This window comes from Chiloscyllium plagiosum, unplaced genomic scaffold (assembly GCF_037043375.1).
Source record: "Chiloscyllium plagiosum isolate Xiang-an unplaced genomic scaffold, Cpla_swu_hap1 HiC_scaffold_21, whole genome shotgun sequence".
Classification (NCBI taxonomy): Eukaryota; Metazoa; Chordata; class Chondrichthyes; order Orectolobiformes; family Hemiscylliidae; genus Chiloscyllium; species Chiloscyllium plagiosum.
Genome location: NW_028270159.1, coordinates 13,909,785 through 13,935,395, shown reverse-complemented (window position 1 = coordinate 13,935,395; position 25,611 = coordinate 13,909,785). Strand labels below are relative to the sequence as shown.

The 25,611-nt window shown below is 42.6% G+C and overlaps 1 protein-coding gene across 2 annotated transcripts in view; it reads left to right on the top strand.

The window, feature by feature from the left end:
• Positions 1-17,729, top strand: part of ccdc180 (coiled-coil domain containing 180) — a 133,147-nt gene extending 115,418 nt beyond the window's left edge. For both annotated transcript variants that reach the window (XM_043720427.2, XM_043720426.2), the window contains exons 34-40: positions 1,019-1,163; positions 6,449-6,609; positions 7,234-7,371; positions 9,125-9,236; positions 10,528-10,627; positions 13,077-13,245; positions 17,498-17,729. In XM_043720427.2, the coding sequence (XP_043576362.2) occupies positions 1,019-1,163; positions 6,449-6,609; positions 7,234-7,371; positions 9,125-9,236; positions 10,528-10,627; positions 13,077-13,245; positions 17,498-17,668 (996 nt within the window). In that variant the 3' untranslated portion in view covers positions 17,669-17,729. The remainder of the gene's footprint in view (positions 1-1,018; positions 1,164-6,448; positions 6,610-7,233; positions 7,372-9,124; positions 9,237-10,527; positions 10,628-13,076; positions 13,246-17,497) is intronic.
• The last annotated feature ends 7,882 nt before the right edge of the window (positions 17,730-25,611 follow it).

Below are 25,611 nucleotides of genomic sequence, written 5' to 3'. Positions count from 1 at the left end.
AGCCAGTCCCTAGACTGAGGAGACCTTCTGAATCTCCTGTTTATATCTGTCAGCCAGGGCCCAAGTTAACAACCGCAATTGGGGATCTTGTGGTCAATGCGATCCACCTAGCCTGCTTCCATCCTTGACAGCATTCGAGGTACAAGTCACCTGGAATATCAGTACAGCTAAAGCAATGGGTGTCCAGGGCTCATGCTGGTAACAGGCAACAGGCCCAATGTGTATGCAAATAAGATGGCTAGTGCCTCTTTTTTGCAAAAAATAGTGTTAACCTGAGCTCAGCTGGTACCAGGCTGCCTGTATTGAGGAAATCCTTGTCTATATGCAATCAACCAGCCTTCTTTAAAGGGTCAACTTGAAGGTACAGGAATAGAGAGGATGTTTTCCTCTTTTGGGAGAATCTAGAACCAGAGGTCATTGTTTAAAAAGAAGAGGCCACTCATTTAAACATAGATGAAGAAAAATGTTTTCTCTGAGGTCACGAGTGTTTGGAACTCTCTCCCTGAAAAGACAGTGGGAGCAGAGTCTTTCCATATTTTAAGGCAGAGCTGGTTAGATTCTTCAAAGGGTTGGAAGGCTATCAGAAACAGGCAGGAAAGGATTTGAAATTGCAATTATGCAGCAGGTCAGAGGGACTAAGTATCCCAACCTGACTTCTTATTCATATACTTGTATAAGTACCCTTCCTGGTGTCATAGTAAAGCCACAATTACAGCCAGGACCATGAATGCTTTGGGTATGGAATACATATGTAGGCAAGTCAAGTCGATGGATGTATAGTCCTCAGCTGAGTGAATTGGAAGTGGTATACAGGAAGAACAGGCTCGATCTTCAAAATGCCTTTCTGATGCTTATTTTGTTATTAAGTGACCTTACTGGATAGGTGGTTTTTATTATACATAAGTTCTTCCACTAACTGCTATGATACCTATATAATATTGAACAGTTTCACATGTATCATTTCTCTTTTAGACTCAAAGACAGTATTAAATAAATATGATTTCTTAACCTGCATCAGGACTATTACAAAAAGAAGGAGCGACATCCAGTCTACCGTGCGGAATATCTGAAGGACACATTTGACCAGTGCATGGATGAGCTGACTCAAAGGATGCTATCATATCAAGCTCAGGCTGATATCTACCACAGCAACTGTCTGCAAGGTAACAGGAAAAGTTAAATTAAAGTTTTATCAATCTAATTTAACCAACTATACAAAGAAAAATGGGACTGGGATATCAAAGCTATTACAGAGACATGGCTCAGGGAGGGGCAGGACTAACAGTTTAATGTTCCAGGCTATGGATGCTGTAGGAAGGAGAGAAAGGGAGTCAGGAGAGAAGGGGAGCAGCATTTTTGGTTAAGGATAATATTACGGTTGTACTTAAGGAAAATATTCCTGGGAGAACGTCTAGTGAAGTTATACGGGTGGAACTTAGAAATAAGAAAAGGATGATCGTCTCATTGGGATTGTACTCATAGGCCCCCAATAGTCAGCGGGAAATTGAGAATCAAATATAGACCTTAGAACATAACACCTCAGTACAGGCCCTTCGGCCCTCAATGTAGCGCTGACCTGTGGAACCAATCTGAAGCCTATCTATCTAAAACTACTCCATTTTGATCTATATGGTTATCCAATGATCATTTAAGTGCCCTTAAAGTTGGCAAGTTTACTACTGTTGCAGGCAGGGCATTCCACACCCCTACTACATTGAGTAAAGAAACCACCTCTGACATCTGTCCTATATCTATCACCCCTCAATTTAAAACTATGTCCCCTCATGCTAGCCATCACCATCCAAGGAAAAAGGCTCTCACTGTCCATCCTATCTAGCCCTCTGATTATCTTATATGTCTCAATTAAGTCACCTCTCAATCACCTTCTCTCTAACGAAAACTGCCTCAAGTCCCTCAGCCTTTCCTCATTAGACCTTTCCTCCATACCAGGCAACATCCTAGTAAATCACCTCTAAACCCTTTAGGAGATCTCTGTTATCTGTAAAAATAAAAGGGTTGTGATGGTAGGGGATTTTAACTTTGTAAACATAGACTGGGACTGCCATAGTTTAAAGGACTTGGATGGAGAGAAATTTGTTAAGTGTGTACAAGAAAATCTTCTAATTCGAAACGTGGAAGTACGTACACCACAGGAGCAAAACGTGACCTTTGGGAAATAAGGCAGGACAAGTGACTGAGTGAGCACTTTGGGGCAAGTGATCATAATTCTATTAGTTTTCAAATAGTGATGGAAAAGGATAGACTAGATCTAAAAGTTAAAGTTCAAAATTGAAGTAAAGCCTATTTTAACTGTATTTGAAAAGGAACTTTCAAAAGTTGATCGGGAGAGGCTATTTGCAGGTAAAGGGTGGTTGGAAAGTGGGAGGCCTTCAAAACTAAGATAATAGAAGTCCAGATACACATGTTCCTGTTAGTGTGCAGGGCAAGTCTGGTAGGTGTAGGGAATACTGGATGACTAGAGAAATTGAGGTTTTGGTCAAGAAAAAGGATTCATATGACAGCTATAGACAGCAGGGATTGAGTGACTCACCAGAAGATTATTAAGGCAGTAGGACTGTACTTAAGAGGGAACTCAGGAGGGCAAAAAGGGACATGAGATAACTTTGGCAAATAGGGTTAAGGAGAATCCAGAGAGATTCTACAAATACATTAAGGGCAAAAGAGTAAATATGAAGAGAATTGAGCCTCTTAAAGATCAATAAGGCTGGCTGTGTGTGGAACCACAGGAGATGGATGAGATAATAAACAAATATTTTGTGTTAATATTTACTGTGGAGAAGGACGTGGAAGCTAGGGAACTTGGGGAAATAAGTAGTGATGGGAGAGAGTGAAGATGACAGATGCTGGAGATCAGAGTCAAAAAGTGTGGCGCTGGAAAAACACAGGCAAGGCAGCATCTGCGGAGCAGGAGAGTTGACGTTTCAGGCATAAGCCCTTCATCAGGAAAATATAGTGATTCTTGCAAAGTGACCATATTACAGAAGAGGAGGTGCTGGTTGTCTTAAAATGCATAAAGGTAGTTAAATCCCCAGGACTGATCAATATCTCAGAGATTTTAGGAAGCTAGAGCAAAGATTGCTAGCCCCTTGCTGAGATATTTATATCATCAACAGCCATAGGTGAGTTGCCAGGATGGAGGGTGGATAATGTGGTGCCATTATTTAAGAAAGGTGGTCAGGAAAAGGCAGGAACTATAGACTGTGCGCCTGACATTAGTGGTGGGCACGCTGTTGGAGGGAATCCTGAGGGACAGGATTTACATGTATTTTGAAAGGCAAAGACTGATTAGGGATAGTCAAAATGGCTTTGTGTGTGGGAAATCATATCTCACTAACTTAATCGAGTTTTTTGAAGAGGCGAAGGTTGATGAAGGCAGAGCAGTGGACATTGTCTGTATGGACTTCAGCAAGGCATTCAACATGGTTCCGCATGGTAGACTGGTTAGTAAGATTAGATCACATGGAATCCAGGGAGGGCTTCCCAAAAAGATACAAAATTGGCTTGAAGTTAAGAGATAGAGGCTAGTGATGATGAATTGTTTTTCACACTGGAGGCCTGTGACCAGCGGTGTGTCACAAGGATTGCTGCTGGATCCACTGCTTTTCATCATTTATATAAATGCTTCGGATGTGACTGTAGGAGGTATGGTTATTAAATTTGCAGTTGACACCAAAATTTGTTGTGTAGTTGACTGTGAAGAAGGTTACCTCAGAGGACAACAGGATCAGATGGGCCGATGGGATGAGATGTGGCAAATGGAGTTTAATTTAGATAAATGTGAGGTATTGAATTTTGATAAGGCAAACCAAGAGCAGGACTTATGTCAATGGGAGAACCCTGGGGAGTGTTGCCAAACAAAGAGACTGGGGGTGCAAGTGAATAATTATTTGAAGGTGAACAGGTAGCCAAGGTTGGTGAAGAATGTATTTGGCACGCTTGCCTTCATTGGTCAGTACATTGAGTATAGGAGCTGGGATGTCATGTTGTGGCTGTCCCGGACATTGATGAGGGCACTTTAAGAATACTGCATTCAGCTCTGGTCTCCCTACCGTAGAAAACACGTTTTTAAACTTGAAAGGGTTCAGAAAACATTTACAAGGATGTTGCCGGGATTGGAGAGATTTGAGCTATAGGGAGACCCTGAGTGGGTTGGGGCTAATTTCCCTGGAATTTCGGAGGCTAAGGGGTGACCTTACAGAGGTGTACAAAATCATGAGGGGCATGGATAGGGTGACTATCCATGGTCTTTTTCCCAGAATAGGAGAGTCCAAAACTAGAGAGTATAGGTTTAACGTGTGAGGGGAGAGATTTAAGAGAGGCCTGAGGGGCAACCTTTTCATGCAGAGAGTGGTGCAAATATGGAATGAGCTGCCGGAGGAAGTGATGGAGGCTGGTACAATTACAACATTTAAAAGGCATCTGGATGAGTACATGAATAGGGAGGGTTTAGAGGGATATGGGCAGCATGGTGGCTCAATGGTTAGCACTGCTGCCTCACAGCACCAGGGACCCAGGTTCAATTCCAGCCTCGGGTGACTGTCTGTGTGGAGTTTGCATATTCTCCCTGTGTCTGTGTGGGTTTCGTCCAGGTGCTCCGGTTTCTTCGCACAGTCCAAAGATGTGCAGGTCAGGTGAGTTGGCCATACTAAATTGCCCATAGTGTTCAGGGATGTGTAGGTTAGGTGCATTAGTCAGTGAAAAAGTAGAGCAATAGGGTAGGGGAATGGGTCTGGGTGGGTTACTCTTCGGAGGGTCAGTGTGGACGTATTGGGCCAAATGTCCTGTTTCCACACTGTATGATTCGATGATTCTATGGGCCAAATGCTGGCAAATGGGACTAGATCAATGGGATATGTGGAATCGGAGGCTCTGTACATCTCTGTGACTGTATGAAATACTTATCTCAGAGATAATATGAACATTAATCATCAAGGACATTTTGATTTCTGTACGGTATTATGTATTATTTATGTTCAGAGCTTGCCTTGGTTCAGTTTTTAAGGAAAAGCAGTTAAGCAAAAGAAAACCATTTTCATACTTCCGTTTTCTCTCGTTTTCCTTCATTTTCTCAGGGCATTGGTGGACAAGGGTTTTGTCTCCCTAGAGACTAGGAGACTGAAAGGGTAAATGAAAGCGGAGTTGACACCAAAGAGATAACCAGCTCCTCCCTTCCACCTCAATAGTCAAGTTCTGGGCAGGAATGTATATGCATGAGCTTCCTGACCTATCACCATTTAAGGCCCTTTACTGCTCAATTCACAACCATTTTTGGGCGTCACCCTGTTTCTGGCTCAATTACCAGCCTTCCCAGCAGGTGAGAATATTGGCTGTTTTCTCAACAAGAAGACCAGGATAGTTTGCCTCATGGCTTAGGGGTAGAGACCCACCATATGCCACAATCTGGTGTAACTGGGGACAAGGGTAAGAGCTGTAGGAGTGGCTGTAAGACATTCCTTTTTCTTGCCTTGGTACCTTTTTCTCTGTGACTCTAATCTCTCAATTCCCCCTTCCAAAAACATTCCCAGTTTTCATGGCTGAGACCCCTAGTTCCCTATCACTTTCTCCAGCTCCAGCGACTCCTGGCCTGTTGTTGTCCAGAAGCTTCTGACAGGGCGGAACCTTCTGGAACACTACCTGAAAGAATGGTCAACACTTAGGCGCTTGTTTCAAGTGGAATTGTAAAGGCCTCAGCCTCAGTTTGGCTGAAGTCAAGCAAGTCAGCAGAAGGTATCCATGATATTGAATTGTCAGGAATAGCTTCATCATAAAATTTACATTATGGCAATATTACAATAATGAAATTTACTTCCATTTAACTTCATTCCTTTCCCATTATCTTTTGGATTGCTATCAATTATTTATACTTCTGATCATTGAATTAACATGCCCATTCATTCATTTTCTATAAATAAGGTGAAATATTTTCCTTATCCATTTTTCTCTTGGCTTCTGCCATTCTCCTTAAAGAAAGGAATTGTTGGATACAGTTTGTTTGAGCATCAGTTCTAAAAGCACTTTTCCAATGGTTGTAAATACAGTGAGGATGATCCTTCTGTAATATTTTGACAAATTTGACCACATTATCCATCTCCAATGCACGGGTGGGATAGTCCTTTGCCTGATTCCATTTTTATTTGTCAGGGTAAGCAACTACCATGTCTACCATTCCCACTTCCCTACTGTTGCCTTTGGAGTTCTCCAAATTTCCACTCTTGGATCCACCAACACAGCCATTCTTTTCCTAACTTTGAAGGTTTGTCCTTATCTTTCAGTCCCTATCCTCAAATTAAACTAGTTAAAGGCATACAGAGTGAATTTTCCTGGCAACTCTCCCCACTTGGGAGAAAACTGCAATATGATTTCATTTCTCACTGCAACAAACTCAAAACCTTTGTTTAGTTTCTATCAAGTGTGATTGTTCTTTCAGAGTTCAGAGAGCAGTTAAAGATATTTGAGGAGTTGGTCTCCTCTGTGCCTCCATTCCTAATTGAAGAGGTTCTCAAGCAGCACTTGGACTTGATCACAAAGGTCTTGGCAGAAAAACGCTCCACATTCAGGGCGAAATTAAATCAACTGGAGAACACCAAGGTAAAATGGCAAAATGAAACATTCATATCATTACCAGTTGTCTCATTTCTTTTAGGGAGAGTCAGTCATGTATTTCTCTCATGCTCTTCAGTCAGTGACAATATTCCCAGTCTAGCTGATTCAGCGCACTGTTAGCACCACAACCCTAGCCTCCACATATTCATACCTGTTTATGATATTCTGAACTTGGATATAAAAATCTGGGCTGTCATTTCATGCTGAACCTGAGGGAAACCTGTACTATCAGAGGTGCTGTCTTTCAGATGGGATGTTAAATTGAGACCCTGTCTGCCCTCTCAGATATACATTAAACCAGCATGGTTTTGAAGAAGGCTGTAGCTCCAAGACACAACAGATTTAGTTATCAACATTTAATTCTAAGATGGTTCACAAAGTGTAGTTATAAGAGAGGTGTAATTCACATCTTTTGTCATGGTCTTTCAACTTTTTAAAATTGTTGTTTTTTGGCTGTGTGCCCAGACTATTAGTGTTTAATTCCGCATTCTCACAAAAGCTCACAAAAACAAGGATAGAAAATAAATTTGAACGTATTACACGTGGAACGATTGGGTATGCCCAACGTGTTTTAAATAATGCTTATTTTCCCTTATTTCTTTGCATTAGACTGAGAACAAGCACAGGTTACGACCAATTTTGGGTCACCCCAACAATGCAGAGGTGCTGGAGCGTTTGTGCAAAGAGGAGGAGGCAAGGCAGAATGCTGAGTTCACAGAGATCAAAAGAAATGCAAAGGATCAGAAGGCAAGAAAGCAATTAAAAATCCTACTATTGGATCTTAACAGCCTTCAATTCATTATTTCCAATTATAGCAGAGAATCAGTGATTGGTAACCTTAAAACCTTCAGTGGTGTTCTTTAGGAATGAAACTGCACTGCAATGTACCCGAACCAATTGTTTTCTGCTTTGTCTTTCATGAGACTGAGTTCTGTTAAAGGTAAAGAAGTGAAATGAAATATGCATGATCACACTAGTTTTACAATATATAATGTATGCCAATGGCTCCAGCAACAGTTGGGTAAGTAAGGGCTATTATCTGGTGCAGTACTAAATGACACAGACTGGCTCTGTACAAGGCTGGGATTTTCAATCCCCCATGGGGGCCAAAGCAAATTGCAAATAGCACTCTCAGATGAAGTGGTAGTTTTCATGATGCCTCTAGGACTCACTTGAATTTTCAAAAGGGGAGATGGGAATCCACTCGCCTCCAATTAACAGTGTAATCTGCTTATGACTGGGTCAGGAAGAGTGAGAAAGATTCAATATGTCAAGCACCTAAGCTGAACAGCCTCCTTCATCTTTGTATACTGCTATGGGGATAAACGTATAGGTTATTTAAATGGGGAACATGATCCTGACCTAGGAATTTTGGACCGGACTATGTCTTTCCTTCACATTGGCCATTTGACCAGTGCTGCCTCCTCTCCTGAGTAAAGCAATAACAGACCCTGCCATGACTGTCATCTGTGTACAATGATTGCAGGAAGTTCCTACCCTTTAGTAACGCTTGGTGTCAATAATTGGGCACCAAACCTGTCACTAACCCAATTAGGGAATTTACATTTGACGATTTTATCACCTGAGCAACAAGATGTGGTTTGGGGTCAGGATCTGGAAGATATTCAGGTTTGGGTTCCTGACCCCAAGTCTCCACTTTGGTAGCAGTAATGTTGTTATAATTGACCTTAGTTTTTAGATTAGATTAGATTACATTACAGTGTGGAAACAGGCCCTTCGGCCCAACAAGTCCACACCGACCCGCCAAAGCGAAACCCACCCATACCCCTACATTTACCCCTTACCTAACACTACGGGCAATTTAGTATGGCCAATTCACCTGACCCTGCACATCTTTGGACTGTGGGAGGAAACCGGAGCACCCGGAGGAAACCCACGCAGACACGGGGAGAACGTGCAAACTCCACACAGTCAGTCGCCTGAGGCGGGAATTGAACCCGGGTCTCTGGCGCTGTGAGGCAGCAGTGCTAACCACTGTGCCACCGTGCCGCCCACCACTAGTTCTAGACATAGTTTTTATCTGGAGTGAATTAATTCATTTTTTTTCTTTCTGTTATAATAATCTTTCTTGTTCTTTTGTTAAAAGTACATTGACAGCCTCTTTTGAATATGCCCCATGACTGACCACCATGGTAAGCAAGTTTCAGAAATAAAACTTATGGTCTGTCAAGCTGGGATCTGACTTGTCTAGTCCTAACATCAACTGGGATCATTACATGATTAATGTAAGATAGGTTTACCCTCTATATGTTCAATGTCACATATCATGCAGTAGTTTCAAAGCAGTAATAATGGCTTTTACTCTTTTTGAAGGGCAATCTATCTAACTGCCTTATCAGTGATTTGCTTGTGTTTTCTGGTTTCATCCTCACTCATTAGGGCAATATGAATATTATGAATATTTTGCTATCTCAGTTAGAATACCCCCATTGTTACACTTTTCAAATGTTCTCAATATGATCATTTGATATTTCCACAGAACTGTATGCTCGAACATGCCCAGAACTTTGTGGCTGCACTCTCCTCCCTCTCTGAACAGCTCTTCCTGGAATATGACAATTTCCTCATTGTTGATAACATCCAGTCTGCTCGTAAGTGGTTGATCGTTTTGTAGTTTATTTTTAATTTAGCCTGAAGTAGTTTCAAGAATGTCAGAAAGTGTGACCTTACAGTTGGAATATGTTGAGGATGCTCCACAAAAACACACCATCATCTCACGGACAAATACATAAACTAACTTGAGGCATGTAGCATTCCTCATATGTACCAGAGAATCACAGAATCATCTATATAGGAGCAAAGTGGCTGGGAAGTAGTAGATTAAACATGGAGAATGAAGGGAGATATTATGGGTATGACAGACGCAAACATTCACAGACTTCTGTGCATTAAAATCTTATAATTTGGTCCCTAGTAATAGTACCTAGACTTACATTAGGATGTCTCAGAATTCATCACTTTCTTCCTATTGTAATAAATTATTCTGAAATGCAATGACAACATGATGTAGACAAACACAACATGACCCCAGAAAAATAATGAAATTAGCAACCGCTTGATCTGATCTGTACTGGTTTCTGGTAAATCTTATGCAAATTTTCTATCAACTCCTTTTCGATATTTACATCTAGTTAAACCATCAGGCAGGGCCTTGATTTAACAGAACCATCTGGAGGATAATTGCTCCCCTGAAATATGAATTCAAGGCCTGATGTGGAGCTCTGAGCCCACAATTTATTGACTTAAAACCAAGAGTTCAACAAAATGAGCCCAATCTGACATAAGCACTTACTGGGCAAAAGTGAGGACTGCAGATGCTGGAAACCAGAGTTTAGACCAGAGTGGTGCTGGAAAAGCACAGCAGGTCAGGCAGCATCCGAGGAGCAGGAAAATCCTGCTGCCTGACGTGCTGTGCTTTTCCAGCACCACTCTGAGATAAGCACTTACTGTACTGACCATTTTCCTGTCAACAAAATCAAAATTACACTGAACCACTTGGGTAGAAACTCATGTTGGGCTATGAGACTAAGCTTGTGCTTTTTTGTATCATTAAAGGCTCCACTTACTAACCCATTCCAATAGAGCCAATTAAGGTGAGTAATCAAACCAAAGTGTAAAACAAGTGACAGATACAATCCTGCCTTTTTGTACAACAATCCAATTTGAATTTATATCCCCCTACATTTCACTGCAGGTTACAAGAATCTGAATGCAGCCAGAAAATGGATTTCATCTCTTTTTTTGGCTAAAGTTGCAATTTCAATTGTGAATGCAGCTCTAAACGCGTATGAACCAGAGATAAAGGCACAAAAACGTACTGAAGAAACCGCAAAGTTCAGTTTTATTTCTGATTGTCGTTTCCGTGTCCTTTATATATTTCAGAACCAGAAGCAACAGGTGAAACAACCCGGCAGAAACGAGCTGGACCCCCAATGCAAGAGGAGGAAAATACTTCCACTGATGAGGTGCCCCGTGAAAGCAGGTAACCAGTTGGGGGTGAAACCTCACCACCCTGTTGTCCCACAGTCTCCTGTGGCTGTTGTGTAAGGGCTTAGGGACCCCAGAGCAACCTTGCAATGGTGTTATGGAATTGTCCATCACTGGACATAAGTAGCAGTGTGAGTGGAGTCAAGAAACAAGAGAGAACACACATGTAGAGTTAGGCAGAAGCTTAAAGTCTAGCTATATAAATGTTAGAAACTAGCATTAGGTGGTGAAGTTTATGGAATAGACTTTTAATACTGTGACAGTAAGATTAGAGCCTGGTAAATTTCTGAAAACCATATATTGTAGTATTTAGTCTCAATATTTAATAGACAGAGTTATAAAGAAGCCCAAACCTGAAGACAGTTCCTGACTTTGCCTTCTTCACAACCAATCTGCCTTGAACCCAAACTCATAGATGTGAACATAAAGTCCCACTCTACCTGTGTGAGCGAGGTTAGGACAGCCTAGTCCAGAAACCATCATTGCTACGTATTACTGACCCAAAAATGTAGACTTGAATGACAGAAAGGTCCTTGAATGCTGGGCTGCAGGTAGAGAAGATCACATGGATTTTGTCATGATCATGTCCATCCAGCAAAGCTTAAAGTGAGAACCCAGTGCTCCATAACTGTACAGTATCTGTCCTCATGTCTTATTCTTTAGCTATGAGGTGGGAAGCTTTACAATGATATAAGATGCTGTATAAATATAATTGCTATTGTATAGTTAAGAAATTAGCTTTCTGTCTGTTCCAGCATCTGCCTGAGCAACTTTTTCAACCTTACATCCTTTCAGCACTTTTTTCCTTTTCTTTGGAAATCAACTTACCTGTACGTACTCTTCTCAGAACATAACTTAACCAGCCTCACCCTCAGTCTCCATGCAGTCAATGTACGACAAGCCCCAGTAAGACCTCAATCACCTCAGTCTGTGAACATCATTATTTTGTGCACTGGCAGAACTCAACTCAACTCAACCCTATTCGACTCTTAGATAGAGCCCCTGATAAGCTGGTCCTACTCCTGGGAGGCTGGGGAGGTGGTGAAAACAGAGACAGTTAGAACTTTCAGTGGAACATACCACTGTGTGAGAGTTCAATCCCAACAATCTGTGTGACATGACAGCTGAGAGTTACAGCTAGTTGTGTGGAGTGGTGTTGGGATAAATAATGGGCTCATCAAAAGGCTCCCATTGCTAACATTATTAAATTACACCCCTGTTCTGCTTAGAAATCCCCTCCAATGTAACACTTTAAACTTCCACGTCAGGTGTGATATGAACACAATAGATTGAGAGGTCTCACTTCAAGGCATTATACACAAGATTGGAAAAGCAACGTTGCCACAAACTGAGGAAATCTGGAATTAATAATGAAAATGCTGAAAATACTCAGCAGGTCAGGAGTCTGTGAGGAGAGAAGGTCAATTAGAATCATAGAGATGTACAGCACGGAAACAGACTCTTCAGTCCAACCCATCCATGCCGACCAGACATCCCAACTCAATCTAGTCCCACCTGCTAGCACCTGGCCCATATCCCTCTAAACCCTTCCTGTTCATATACCCATCCAAATGCCTCTTAAATGTTGCAATTGTACCAGCCTCCACCACTTCCTCTGGCAGTTCATTCCATACACACACCACCCTCTGCGTGAAAAAGTTGCCCCTTAGGTCTCTTTTATATCTTTCCCCTCTCACCCTAAACCTATACCCTCCAGTTCTGGACTCCGCGGCCTCAGGGAAAAGACCTTGTCTGTTTATCCTATTTGTGCCTCTCATTCTATAAACCTCTATAAGATCATCCCTCAGCCTGCGACGCTCCAGGGAAAACAGCCCTAGCCTATTCAACCTCTCCCTACAGCTCAAACCCACCTTTGGGAGGAATCCCAAAGCTAAAGGCCCAGGTAGCTGAAGTCTAATGGTGTAGACATTAAAATTACTCCTGCTCAAACATCAGAGGAGTGCAGGCAGCCCAGAGGGTTGTGTTGATCGAGGTAGGGAGAGTTGAAGCCCTTTCAGCTATTTCAGTCCTGTGGCGGGGACAGACACCTGTTTGGGTGATTCAGACACTGAGCTGCAGGAATATCGGGCCATAACATGTTCAAGCACTTCAGAGAGGAACAAGAGGTTGGAGGTGGGGTGGTAATTTGCCAGGGTGAACTGCCAAGGATTGCTTTCCTGGGAAGAGGAGTGACGACAAGGTGATGACTTCACCCTGCAGGCCACCATGGACAGTTCACCAGGAACTTTGACACGTTGCATCGACTATTATCCATGTAGTAACAATAGAAAAGTAAGTATCACCAATATCCTCAATCTTGTTCATTATCTAAACTGTGCTCAGAGAACTTTCTGCTCATCTTTTAATTGCATGTGATTGTTTGTTCTGCTGGAGGATCTCCATTACATATTGTTAATTTTCATTTTTACTATTCCTTTTTAAAGAACATGGCCGGGAATTCCAGCCCATGAGCTTTCAGAAAGTTGTCGGCAGTACAATGTCCAGGGACCTGCATCCATGGCATCTTTGTTTGTGGAAACTGCGGCTGTGACAACTGTGAAGACGGTACAGGCTGATCTGGCCATACTTGAGGCGAGAGATTCTGCCTACGCGGTTAGTTTTATTCCTGAGTCATCTGCTTTCTTTCTGCTGTCATATATCTTTGCACGCAAATTTTTATACAAGTTGTGGCTTTAAAAAGCGGAAGTAATTTATACTTCCGCAGGTGGGTACCCGCATCAACAATCTGGGCAGTAAGTTGGCACATCCCAGCCACTGCTCGTGCTGAGTTACTTGAGAAAAATGGCAAAGGCAGCAACAGCTGAGACTTCCCAGGTGGCATCCACCATAGCTCACTGGGTGACACCGTCACCTCTGAGTCAGAAACACCAGAGACACGTACTCTAGGCTGGCATTCCACTCTAACACTGAGGCAGTGTTGCAGTTTCTGATATGCCATTTGTTAAGTGTGAGATGAACTTGAGGCACTGTCAGCTATCTCAGATGGTCATAAAGATCCCACAGTAAATATCGGAAGAAGTTCTATCCATATTTGATTAGATTCCCTACAGTGTGGAAACAGGCCCTTCGGCCCAACAAGTCCACACAGACCCCCTGAAGAGCAACCCACCCATTCCCCTAGATTTACCCCTGACTAATCCACCTAACACTATGGATAATTTAGCATGGTCAGTTCACCTAACCTGCACATCTTTGGACGGTGGGAGGAAACCGGAGCACCCGGAGGAAACCCACGCAGACACGGGGAGAATGTGCAAACTCCACACAGACAGTTGTCCGAGTCGGGAATCAAACCCGGGTCCCTGGCGCTATGAGGCAGCAGTGCTAACCACTGAGCCACCACGCCGCCCTATTTATGGGGAATATTTATCTCTCTGTCAATATCGCTTGAAAGAAACAGATTATTTGGTCATCACCAGCTTGCTGTTTGTAAGGTCTTGCTATCTGGAAATTGGCTGCTAGATTTCATACATTACAACAGTTACTTTGGAAACAACACTAGAAATTATTGGAAAAACTCAGTAGGTCTGGCAGCATCTGTAGAGGGAAAGCAGATTTACGTTTCAGATCCAGTGGCCCTTCTTCAGAACACAGTGTTCTGAAGAAGGGTCACTTGACCCAAAATGTTACCTCTGCTTTCTTTCCACAGAAACTGCCAGATCTGCTGAGTTTTTCCAGCAATTGCTGATTTCCAGCATCAGCAGTCCTTTGTGTTTTTTTGGGATGACATAAGGTCACATGTTTGTACGGGTTTGTTCCTTCTTCTGAGTGGGAGAGATGGTTGGGTAAAGTTGCCATAGTTCGACCGGGCCATAGGGCTGCTCTGTCCCATTAGAGAGAGACATTGGTGGTGGTTTCATCTGAAGGTCAGCACGCCTCAGGCGAGGGGAGAGATTGGGAAGGAGAGTTCTTCACAGTAACCTCAGCCAGTGGAGGAATTGAACCCACGCTGATGGAGTCATTCTGCATCTCAAGCCAGCCAACTGAGGTTGCCTCGCAAACTAAAAAAACTACAGTTATGTGGAGAATGTGGAGAAACTGGGGTCATTTCCTTGGAGCTGAGAAGGTTAAAGAGAGATTTAGTAGAGTGTTCAAAACCATGAGGGGTTTGATAGAGTAAACAAGGTGACAGATAGGTCAATCTTCAGAGGTTACAAATTTAAGGAATTGGCAAAGGAAGCAGAGGCAATAATAAGAAAATATTTGCACAGAGAATGTTATGTTCTGGAATGTATTGCCAAGAAGGATGTTGAAAGAAGATTTGATTTACTTTCACTTGAAGGGGAACATTTGCAGTGCTCCAGGGAAAGAGAAGAGTGGTAGGAGCAGTGGCCAGTGGAAATTATTGTTAGATCTTTCACTGAATCAGCACAGGCCCAACAGGCTACAAGGTCACCTTCTGTTCACCGCCATTCCATGATCCCTTTAATGTTAATGCTCAGTAATGGCCCAGAAGGACAAGGCTGTGAATATAGATCTAGTGAACCAAAGAGGTTAGAACACTCCATGATTAATCTTTGGCTGTTGTGTTTGCTACTCTGTAAGAGACCAGCAGCTGGGACTTTACCTCAGCTCAATTGATGGAAAAATCAGCCACACCTGAAAAAGCCTATTCATTATCCGCTAATTGAGCTTGGTGGGGCTAAAGGATCGCAATGATCAGCTTCAATTCCAAAGAGTAAGCTGCTGGAGGGCTGTGTTCCTCTGGAAACAAACTATTAGGTTTTTCTGTTCCATGCCTGGACCTACTGGGTTACATGAGCACAGTGAAGTCAGGTGACCTCCTTTAGGATATGTGCACTCCCCTGTCTCCATTATATTAACTATAGGAGCAGGAGAAAGGAGGACCAGGAAACACAGAGCATCTGGGTGATCTTGTACATGAAACACAAGATGTTAGCGTGCAGGTGCAGCAAGTAACTAAGAAGGTGAATGGAATTTTGGCCTGTATTACAAGTGGGATGGAGTTTCAAAATAGGGAAGTTTTGGTTTAATTGAACAGGATGTTGATAAGGCTGTACTATGTATACTTTTGGTGCCTATATTTCCAAAAGGATCTTTTGGAATTGGAGGAAGTTCAAAAGAGATTCACTAGGCTGATTTCTGGGATAAAGGGGTTAACATATCAAGAACAGCTAAGCAGTTTGAGTTTGTATTCATTAGAGTTTAGAAGAATGAATGGTGTTCTTATTGAAGCATTCAAGGTTCTGAGGACAGGATATATTTGTGAAGATATCTCCTGAATGGTTGGGGAATCTCAAACCAGGAGACCTAGTTAGAGAAAGGGGGACACTCATTTACATCCGAGATAGAAAGGAATTCCTTCTCTCAAAGGGTAGTGAATGTCTGGATCTTGACTGCACAGAGATGTGCAGGCTGGATCACTAACTATTTAAGATTTTTGAGATATCGAGAAGTTGAGGGCTATAAGGAGTTGGCAGACAAGAGGAGTTGGGACCCGGGACAGATCAGTCATGATCTTCTGAATGGTAAGGCCCTGCTTGATTTCTCACAATCCAGTGTGACCAACAGCATTGGGTACGTTTTGTCCATTATACCCAACAAAACATTGATACACCTTTCCCCAAACATGCCCAACAGAAACATTCCTGCTCTGTGCTTTAAGTTGCTTAACAATGATTCGATCATTATATTTTAGTTTGCTACATTAGTGTGTACTTGTGCCTTCAATTATTTATTAATTTTATCGATTATCATGACAAAAGAATGTTACTGCTGAATAACTGTTATTCATTTTGTAGATACAGTTGTTATTATGTATATTATGAATATTGGGTTCACTGTACATACATGGTACACACTCAACCCACTCCCTATACAATTCCAGTACTTTTACATAAACAGACAGACACAAACATACACTTATGTGCACATACATACACACGCACACATTGACTGACATGCCCACATTGACATGCACACATGGTGACTGACACGCACACACAGTGACTGACATGCACACACGGTGACTGACACACACACATAGTGACTGACACACACGGTGACTGACACACACACCTTGACGTGCAACACATGGTGACTGACACGCACACCTTGACACGCAACACATGGTGACTGACACGCACACCTTGACACGCAACACATGGTGACTGACACGCACACATAGTGATTGACACACACACATGGTGACTGACATGCCCACCTTGATACGCACACATGGTCACTGACACGCATACATGGCGACTGAGACGCCCACCTTGATACACACACATGGTGACGGACACGCACAAAAGGTGACTGACGCACCCACCTTGATACACACACATGGTGACTGACCAGCCCACCTTGACATACACACATGGTGACAGACACGCACTCATGGTGACTGACATGCACATGATACCTGACACACACTCATGTGACTGACACACACGGTGACTGACACGCCCACCTTGATACACACACATGGTGACAGACATGCACACCTTGACACGCAACACATGGTGACTGACGCACACATGGTGATTGACACACCCACATTGACACACACACACGGTGACGGACACACCCACCTTGATACGCACACATGTCACTGACACACCCACCTTATACGCAACACATGATGACTGACATGCACACATGGCAACTGACACGCCCACATTGACACACACACATGGTGACTGACACACACACAGTGACAGGCATGCCCACATTGACACACACGCATGGTGACTGACACACACATGGTGACAGGCATGCCCACATTGACACACACACATGGTGACTGACACACAGGCAGGCTACCTGTTGTCCCTTCCTCGATTTTAATTTGCTGTAATTATTGAATTTCTGCTTTTAACAGAAATACAAGCAGCATTTTCTGCAGGACATATCACAGATAGAACATGAGACAAAGGGGCTGCTGATTAATGCTCAGAATTGGCAAAATGGCTGGAGAGACTCTGTCGTCAATATAATGAAACTCTATGACCTGGTGCACCCTCCTTGTATTATTTCTGATCCTGTGCTTTAAGTTACTCAATGCTTGCTCATTAGTTGTATTTTAATTCACTAAACTAATAAAGATATATTCGTTTTTCTTAATGATTCATTAGCTTTATCAATTATCCATTGCATAACAATGTTAGTGCTGTACATCTGCATTCATTTTGCAATTACAGGAATTATTATTTACTCTGTGCTCCAGTTTCTGGCTTCCAATCTATCACGCAGTATATATGTATTGACACTAAAAGCCCATAGACTAGTCATACTATGTGAAAAGTAGTAAACATATTTCAGTGGGTGGCTGTATCACCTCTTGAATCAAATATCTGTGGGTTCAAGTCTCACTCAAAAGACTTGCAAACCAAGCTAAAGGTTGGCCAGGACTCTGCTTGTTGGCAAAAGAGATCCCATGACCCTCTTCCAAAAATGAACAAATGGAGTTTTCCCCAGTGTCCTGACCAATCCTTCCATCAGCATCAGTAATGATGGATTTTCCAGTCACTGTTAGGGTGCTGTTTGGGGAGGTTTGCACTGCACCAAATGGCTGCTGCATTTCCTAAGTTGTTTTTTTTTATATATAGATATTTTTATTGAAAAATAAATTTTTAAAGATTTTTTACAAAATTACAAAAATAATACAAACTAGTGTATTCCACTTTACAGTATAATAGCAACACCAATATGAAATTAAATAAATAAAAACAAAATAACTACTAATCTATTCTACAAACACCCAAAACATAAAATAGGATATCATATATTACTAACAGTAAACAACAAAGTAATTAAATAACTAGACACATGCTCAAAATAGATTTACAGCAAGTCATAATAGAACCCATATTTATACAGGATTCCTCCTCCCAGGAGTCCCCAAACCAGCCAGAACCACTACCACAGTCAGACAAAAGTCCTGGACAGTACGGCCAAAATGTCTGTGTCGATGTAGTTCAAAAAGGGCTGCCATGTTTTATAAATAACTCCGTTTTTTGGTGCACCATATCCTAAGTTTTTTTAATCCTTGCATGCAGTGTGGGCATTGCTGGCAAGGCCATTATCTGTTGCTCTTCCCAAATTGCCCCTTGAGCTGAATGGCTTATGAGGCCATTTCAGAGGGTCACTAAAAGTCAATAACATTGCTGTGGTTTGGAGTCACATGTAGACGTGGCTGGGTAAAGTTGGCAGATTTTTTTTCCCTGAACAGCATTAATAAACCAGTTTTTTAAAGATGAAAAGCAACAATAGCTGCATGGTTATTACTGTTAGACCAGCTTTTAATTCTAGAATTATATTCAGAATTTATCTTATGCCGTAGTGGGATTCAAGCCCAAAGTCCCCACACTTTTCAAGGACTCTAGATTGTTAGTTAGTGACATGACTACTACACCACCAGCACCCCACAGCAGGAAGCACATTTCAGGAGAGATAGAGGCCTCTGACCAGTGGAGTGCCACAAGGATCAGTGCTGGGTCCTCTACTTTTTGTCATTTACATGAATGATTTAGATGTGAGCATAAGAGGTACAGTTAGTAAGTTTGCAGATTACACCAAAATTGGAGGTGTAGTGGACAGTGAAGAGGGTTACCTCAGATTACAACAGGATCTTGACCAGATGAGCCAATGGGCTGAGAAGTGGCAGATGGAGTTTAATTCAAGTAAATGCGAGGTGCTGCATTTTGGGAAAGCAAATCTTAGCAGGACTTATACACTTAATGGTAAGGTCCAAGGGAGTGTTGCTGAACAAAGAGACCTTGGAGTGCAGGCTCATAGCTCCTTGAAAGTGGAGTCGCAGGTAGATAGGATAGTGAAGAAGGCATTTGGTATGCTTTCCTTTATTGGTCAGAGTACTGAGTACAGGAGTTAGGAGGTCATGTTGCGGCTGTACAGGACATTGGTTAGGCCACTGTTGGAATACTGCGTGCAATTCTGGTCTCATTCCTATCGGAAAGATGTTATGAAACTTGAAAGGGTTCAGAAAAGATTTACAAGGATGTTGTTAGGGTTGGAGGATCTGAGCTATAGGGAGAGGCTGAACAGACTGGGGCTGTTTTCCCTGGAGTTTCGGAAGCTGAGGGGTGACCTTATAGAGGTTTACAAAATTATGAGGTGCATGGATAGGATAAATAGGCAAAGTCTTTTCCCTGGGGGTCAGGGAATCCAGAACTAGAGGGCATAGGTTTAGGGTGAGAGGGGAAAGATATAAAAGAGACCTAAGGGGCAACGTTTTCACACAGAGGGTGGTGCATGTATGGAATGAGCTGTCAGACGAAGTGGTGGAGGCTGGTACAATTGCAACATTTAAGAGGCATTTGGATGGGTATATAATAGGAAGGGTTTAGAGGGATATGGGCCGGGTGCTGGCAGGTGGGACTAGATTGGGTTGGGATATCTGGTCAGCATGGACAGGTTGGACTGAAGGGTCTGTTTCCATACTGTACATCTCTATGACTCTAAGTCATTTTCCTTGTCTAAGGAAAACTTAACCGTGCTGCAAGAATATAACAAAAGGACTTATATTTGAATGACTCAAGGATGAATTTTGTGCTGATACCAGAAGGTTCCGCCCCTGTAAATTGACCACTGCATGAAATAGAAATTTGAAAAGAGGCAGTAATTTCTGTTTTTCTTACACCTGCTAACAACCTTTCCAGTGCTTTATTTCAGTGATGATTTCTCTGAACACACTTTGATAGCAAAATCACCACTTGACTTTCTGACGCTGAGATGAATCCACAACAAACCAGATCCACGTCCACTCATAGAAGTGAATGGACGAATCTGCAGGTTTCAATAGTAACCTCAATCCCTCTCACCCACTGGTTTTTCCAGTTGCTGTCTGCACAGACACCTTGGATGGTCTGAGCTCTCAAGATGATGTAATTGTATGGTCAGCCATTCATAGAATTTGTGTCTTAGCGATCAAAGATTGTGGGCTTAAATCCCACTGCAGATAGTTGGTTATAGTTCCACTATTATACTGTTCTGACCGTGGTGTCATCTTTCAAAAGAGATGTTAAACCAGGGTCCTGTCTATACTTCCTGGTGAGTGTAAAATACTCATCCCATAATATTATTATGAAGTAGAGCAGGGGGGTGTGTTTGACCACCACACGTCCGACATCACTAAAATTGACCATCTGGCCACCATTAGGAAGCTGTTTGTGGTACATCATGGTGACTACAAGAAAGCAACCCATTGACTGTGAGGCACTTTGCAGCATCCTGAGGTTGTGAGAGTGCTTTATAAATACCAAGTTAAAAATCGCACAATGCCAGGTTATAGTCCAACAGGTTGAATTGGAAGCACTAGCTTTCGGAGCACTGCTCCTTCATCCTTGGAGCAGTGCTCCAAAAGCTAGTGCTTCCGAATGAACCCGTTGGATTAAACCCTGGTGTTGTGTGATTTTTAACTTTGTACACCCCAGTCCAACACCGGCATCTCCAAATTATAAATACCAGTTGTCTTATGTAACTCCTAGGCAATTCAGTTGTTCTTGATTGCTATACTTTTTTTTTAAGAGCAGGGTTCATTTTCTAATATAAAACCAATATACTTCAGATGCTGGAAATCTGGAATGAATGTGAATAATGCCAGTCAACAGAGTCAGTCAGCATCCGTGAAAAAGAACCAGGGTTGTAAGGTCATTAATCAGAAGCATTAATATTGAATGTCAAATACTTCCAGCAGCTTCTGTTTCAACTAGAGTGTCTTTGATGAGACTGGCAAGACGGGTTGTGGTGTTCTATTCCAGTCCTCTACATTCTTGGGCTACCTTTTTGTTTGGTAATGTTATCTTCCTCCAGAATCATTTCATTACAATTTACTCTCTTGAAAGTATCACCTCAGCAGTGAGTCTAAAATTGCCCAATTTTACTTCACCCATTTGGCTATTCTCTACTGTCCAGTCTTGACTACATTGAGCAGGTAGCTATCTAACCACTGCAACCATCACAACTGCACTCTATTCTGTCCTCACCTATGTAGTATCCATCAGGGGGTTTGGCAGAGGGATAGTATCAACATTGGTGACTCAGTAATCCAGAATCCCAGGTCAATGTTCTGGGCATGAGTTTGAATCCCATTTAATTGCAATAAAAATTTAGAATAAATCAGTGAGGATTGTTATGGCACAATGGTAGCGTCCCTACCTCTGACCCATGGACTCAAGTATCCAGAGATGTGTATTAACATCCCTGAAGTGATTGATTGAAAATATCTCTTGCAGAGATTGGCATGCACTTTACAGCAGGCGCCACTAGATGGTGATGGAGAGCAACCAATATCTTCCCCCTTCATTCATTGGCCTCAGGAAAAGGGAAACCAATTGAAGGAAAACATCTGCATTTATTTAATGGCTTTCATTATCTCAAGATGTGCCAAAGTGATTCACAGTCACTGTTGTAAAATTGCAGCTGAACTACTGTCAACTGGGATGAAGCTAAGGGATTCTGAGTTGTGTGCCTCAGTACCATACCTTAAAGAGTGGATGGCAGAGAGTTGATGGGTGGCAGAGTTGAAGGGTGGCAGTGGTGCAGTGGGAATAGAACATAGAACATTCCAGCACAGTACAGGCCCTTCGGCCCTCGATGGTGTGCTGAACTGTGAAATTAATCTGATGCCCATCTAACCTGCATCGTTCCATTATTATCCATATATATGTCCAATGCCCATTTAAATGCCCTTAATGTCGGTGGGTCTGCTACTATTGCAGGCAATGCGTTCCACGCCCCTACTACTCTGTGTAAAGAAACTACCCTGGTGTCTGTCCTAAATCTATCACCCCCCAATTTAAAACTATGTCCCCTTGTGTTAGATTAGATTAGATTAGATTAGATTACTTTACAGTGTGGAAACAGGCCCTTCGGCCCAACAAGTCCACACCGACCCGCCGAAGCGTAACCCACCCCTACCCCTACCCCTACCCCTACCCCTACATTTACCCCTTACCTAACACTACGGACAATTTAGCATGGCCAATTCACCTGACCTGCACATCTTTTGGACTGTGGGAGGAAACCGGAGCACCCGGAGGAAACCCACACAGACACGGGGAGAACGTGCAAACTCCACACAGTCAGTCGCCTGAGGCGGGAATTGAACCCGGGTCTCTGGCGCTGCGAGGCAGCAGTGCTAACCACTGTGCCACCGTGCCGCCCAGCACCTGAGAAAAAAGGCTCTCACTGCCCACCCGATCTAACCTTCTGATTAAGTGTTGATTAAGTCACCTCTCAACATTCTTGTCTCCAACTAAAACAGCCTCAGTTCCTCAGCCTTTTCTCATAAGACCTTCCTTCCATACTAGGCAACATCCGAGTAAATCTCCTCTGAACCCTTTTAAAAGCTTCCAAACCCTTCCTATAATGCGGTGACCAGAACTGCAGGCAATACTCCAGGTGCAGCCTTACCAGTGTCTTGTACAGCTGAAGCATGACCTTGTGGCTCCGAAACTCAACCAATAAACACCAACACACTATATGCCTTCTTAACAAACTTATCAACCTGGGTGGTAACTATCACGGATTTATACACCTGCACATCGAGATCTCTCTGTTCATCTGCAGTACCAAGAATTTTACCATTAGCCCAGTACTCTGCATTCCTGTTACTTCTTCCGAAATGAACTGCCTCACACTTTTCCTCATTAAACTGCATTTGCCACTTCTCTGCCCAGCTCTGCATCTTATCTATGTCCCCCTATAACCCGCAACATTCTACGGCATTATCTACAACTCTGCGTACTTTAGTGTCATCCGCAAATTTACTGACCCATCCTTCTAAGCCCACATCCAGATCATTTATAAAAATGACAAACAGCAGTGGGCCCAAAACAGATCCTTGCAGCACACCACTGGTAACTGAGCTCCAGGGTGAACATTTCCCATCAACCACCATCCTCTGTTTTCTTTCAGCTCACCAATTTCTGAACCAAACCGCTAAATCACCTTCAATCCCGAAACTCCATATTTTGTGCAATATCCTACCATGTGGAACCTTATCAAACGCCTTACTGAAGTCCATATACACCAAATCAACCACTTTATCTTCATCCACCTGTTTTGTCACCTTCTCGAAGAACTCAATAAGGTTAGTGAGGCACGACCCACCCTTCACAAAACTGTGTTGACTATCCCTAATCAAATTATTCCTTTCCAGATGATTATAAATCCTACCTCTTGTAACCTTTTCCAAAAACTTACCCACAACCAAAGTAAGGCTCAGTGGCCTATAATTACCAGGGCTGTCCCGACTCCCCTTCTTAAACAAGGGAACAACATTTGCTATCCTCTAGTCTTCTGGCACTACTCCTGTCGACAATGATGACATAAAGATCAAAGTCAAAGGCTCTTCAATCTGTTCCCTGGCTTCCCAGAGAATCCGAGGATAAATTCCATCCAGCCCAGGGGTCTTACCTATTTTCAGATCTTGCAGAGTTGCTAAAACCTCCTCTTTGTCAACCTCAATCCCATCTAATCTTGTAGCCTGTATCTCCGTATTCTCACTAACATTGCCCTTTTCCAGTGTGAATACTGACGAAAAGCACTTCCCCATGTCCTCAGATTCTATGCACAACTTTCCACGACTATGTTTGATTGGCCCTATTCTTACTTCACACTGTCACTGGTTTGTAAGTGTAAAGCCACAGGCTAATGTGTTGTTAGCATGGATTCAAATCATACTATATCATGGAATCCCTATAGTCTGGAAGCATATAAAGTTCACACCAACTCCCCCAAAGAGCTTCCCACCTCCTTACTCTATTCCTGCTTTTCCCACAACCAATCCACCTAACCTGCACATCTTTGGACTGTGGGAGGAAACGGAGCACCTGGAGGAAACCCACACAGACGCTGGGAGAATGTGCAAACTCCACACAGACAGTTGCCCGAGGGTGAAATTGAACCCAGGTCCCTGGTACTGTGAGGCAGCAGTGCTAACCACTGAGCTGCCATGTCAGATAGCTAAAATTCATAATAACAAACTAGGGTCATAGTGACCCATGTAACTGTTATTGTTAAAACCCATCTGGTTTTGCTAATGTCATTTAGGGAAGGAAATCTGACTTCCTTACCCAGTCTGGCTGACATATAACTCCAGACACACATCAACGTGGTTGACTTTAAACTGACACCTGGGATATTAGGCAAAGTCCCATGAATAAATAAGAAAAACAAGGATATACGTTACAAGTTAACTTCTAAATCTGAGTATTTATCTGAAATATGAAGCACTCCTTTAGACATCAACAGCATTCACTGGTTTTATTTTCACATTTTCAGCTCGCACAGGCTTTTCTTTGCAAAAGATGGAAGCTGCTCTGGTTTGATCAAAATGCTAACATACAACCTTTTGCTTTTATTTCTTAGCCTCCCGGTGGGATTTAAAGTCCTCAGGTTATCCCCCAGAAGACCCCGCCGCAATTCCCTGATGGCCAGTGAGATGCAACTGTTCTGTCTGCAAATTTCCCTCACTGCTCTCGCGGCATGGTGCAGCTGCAGTGTTGCCATGGTGACAGACAGCTAAAAGGGTTGTGACACATTTCTGTGTCACCTCCTTACAAGACTTAAACAGCCAGTTGAACAATGCAGCATCAAGAGCTTTTGATTGCTCCCAGAGATTACCAGGCATCATTTCAGAGAAAGAATGAATTATTAAGAGTTCCATTTACAGTTGACCTACATTATGCATTGCTGAAGTTGATTGAAGACATCTTGATGTTGTCCCTTATAAAGACTTCAATCATGGCAAATGGACTGTGCAGGGCAGGAGAGGGCTTTGATTAACAAGGTTAAGGAAATCTAAAGGCTGCAGTACGAATTCACGTTCTTTAAGTTCCTAACATTTGCGGACATCTTCCTCTGTGTTTAACAGTTTCTAAAGCAAGGAGAAAATAATGCAAAGTTTTAGAATGCAAGCCAAGCATCTTTCTATTGCCAATACATAGTTGACCCAAGTGACGAGTTTGTAGG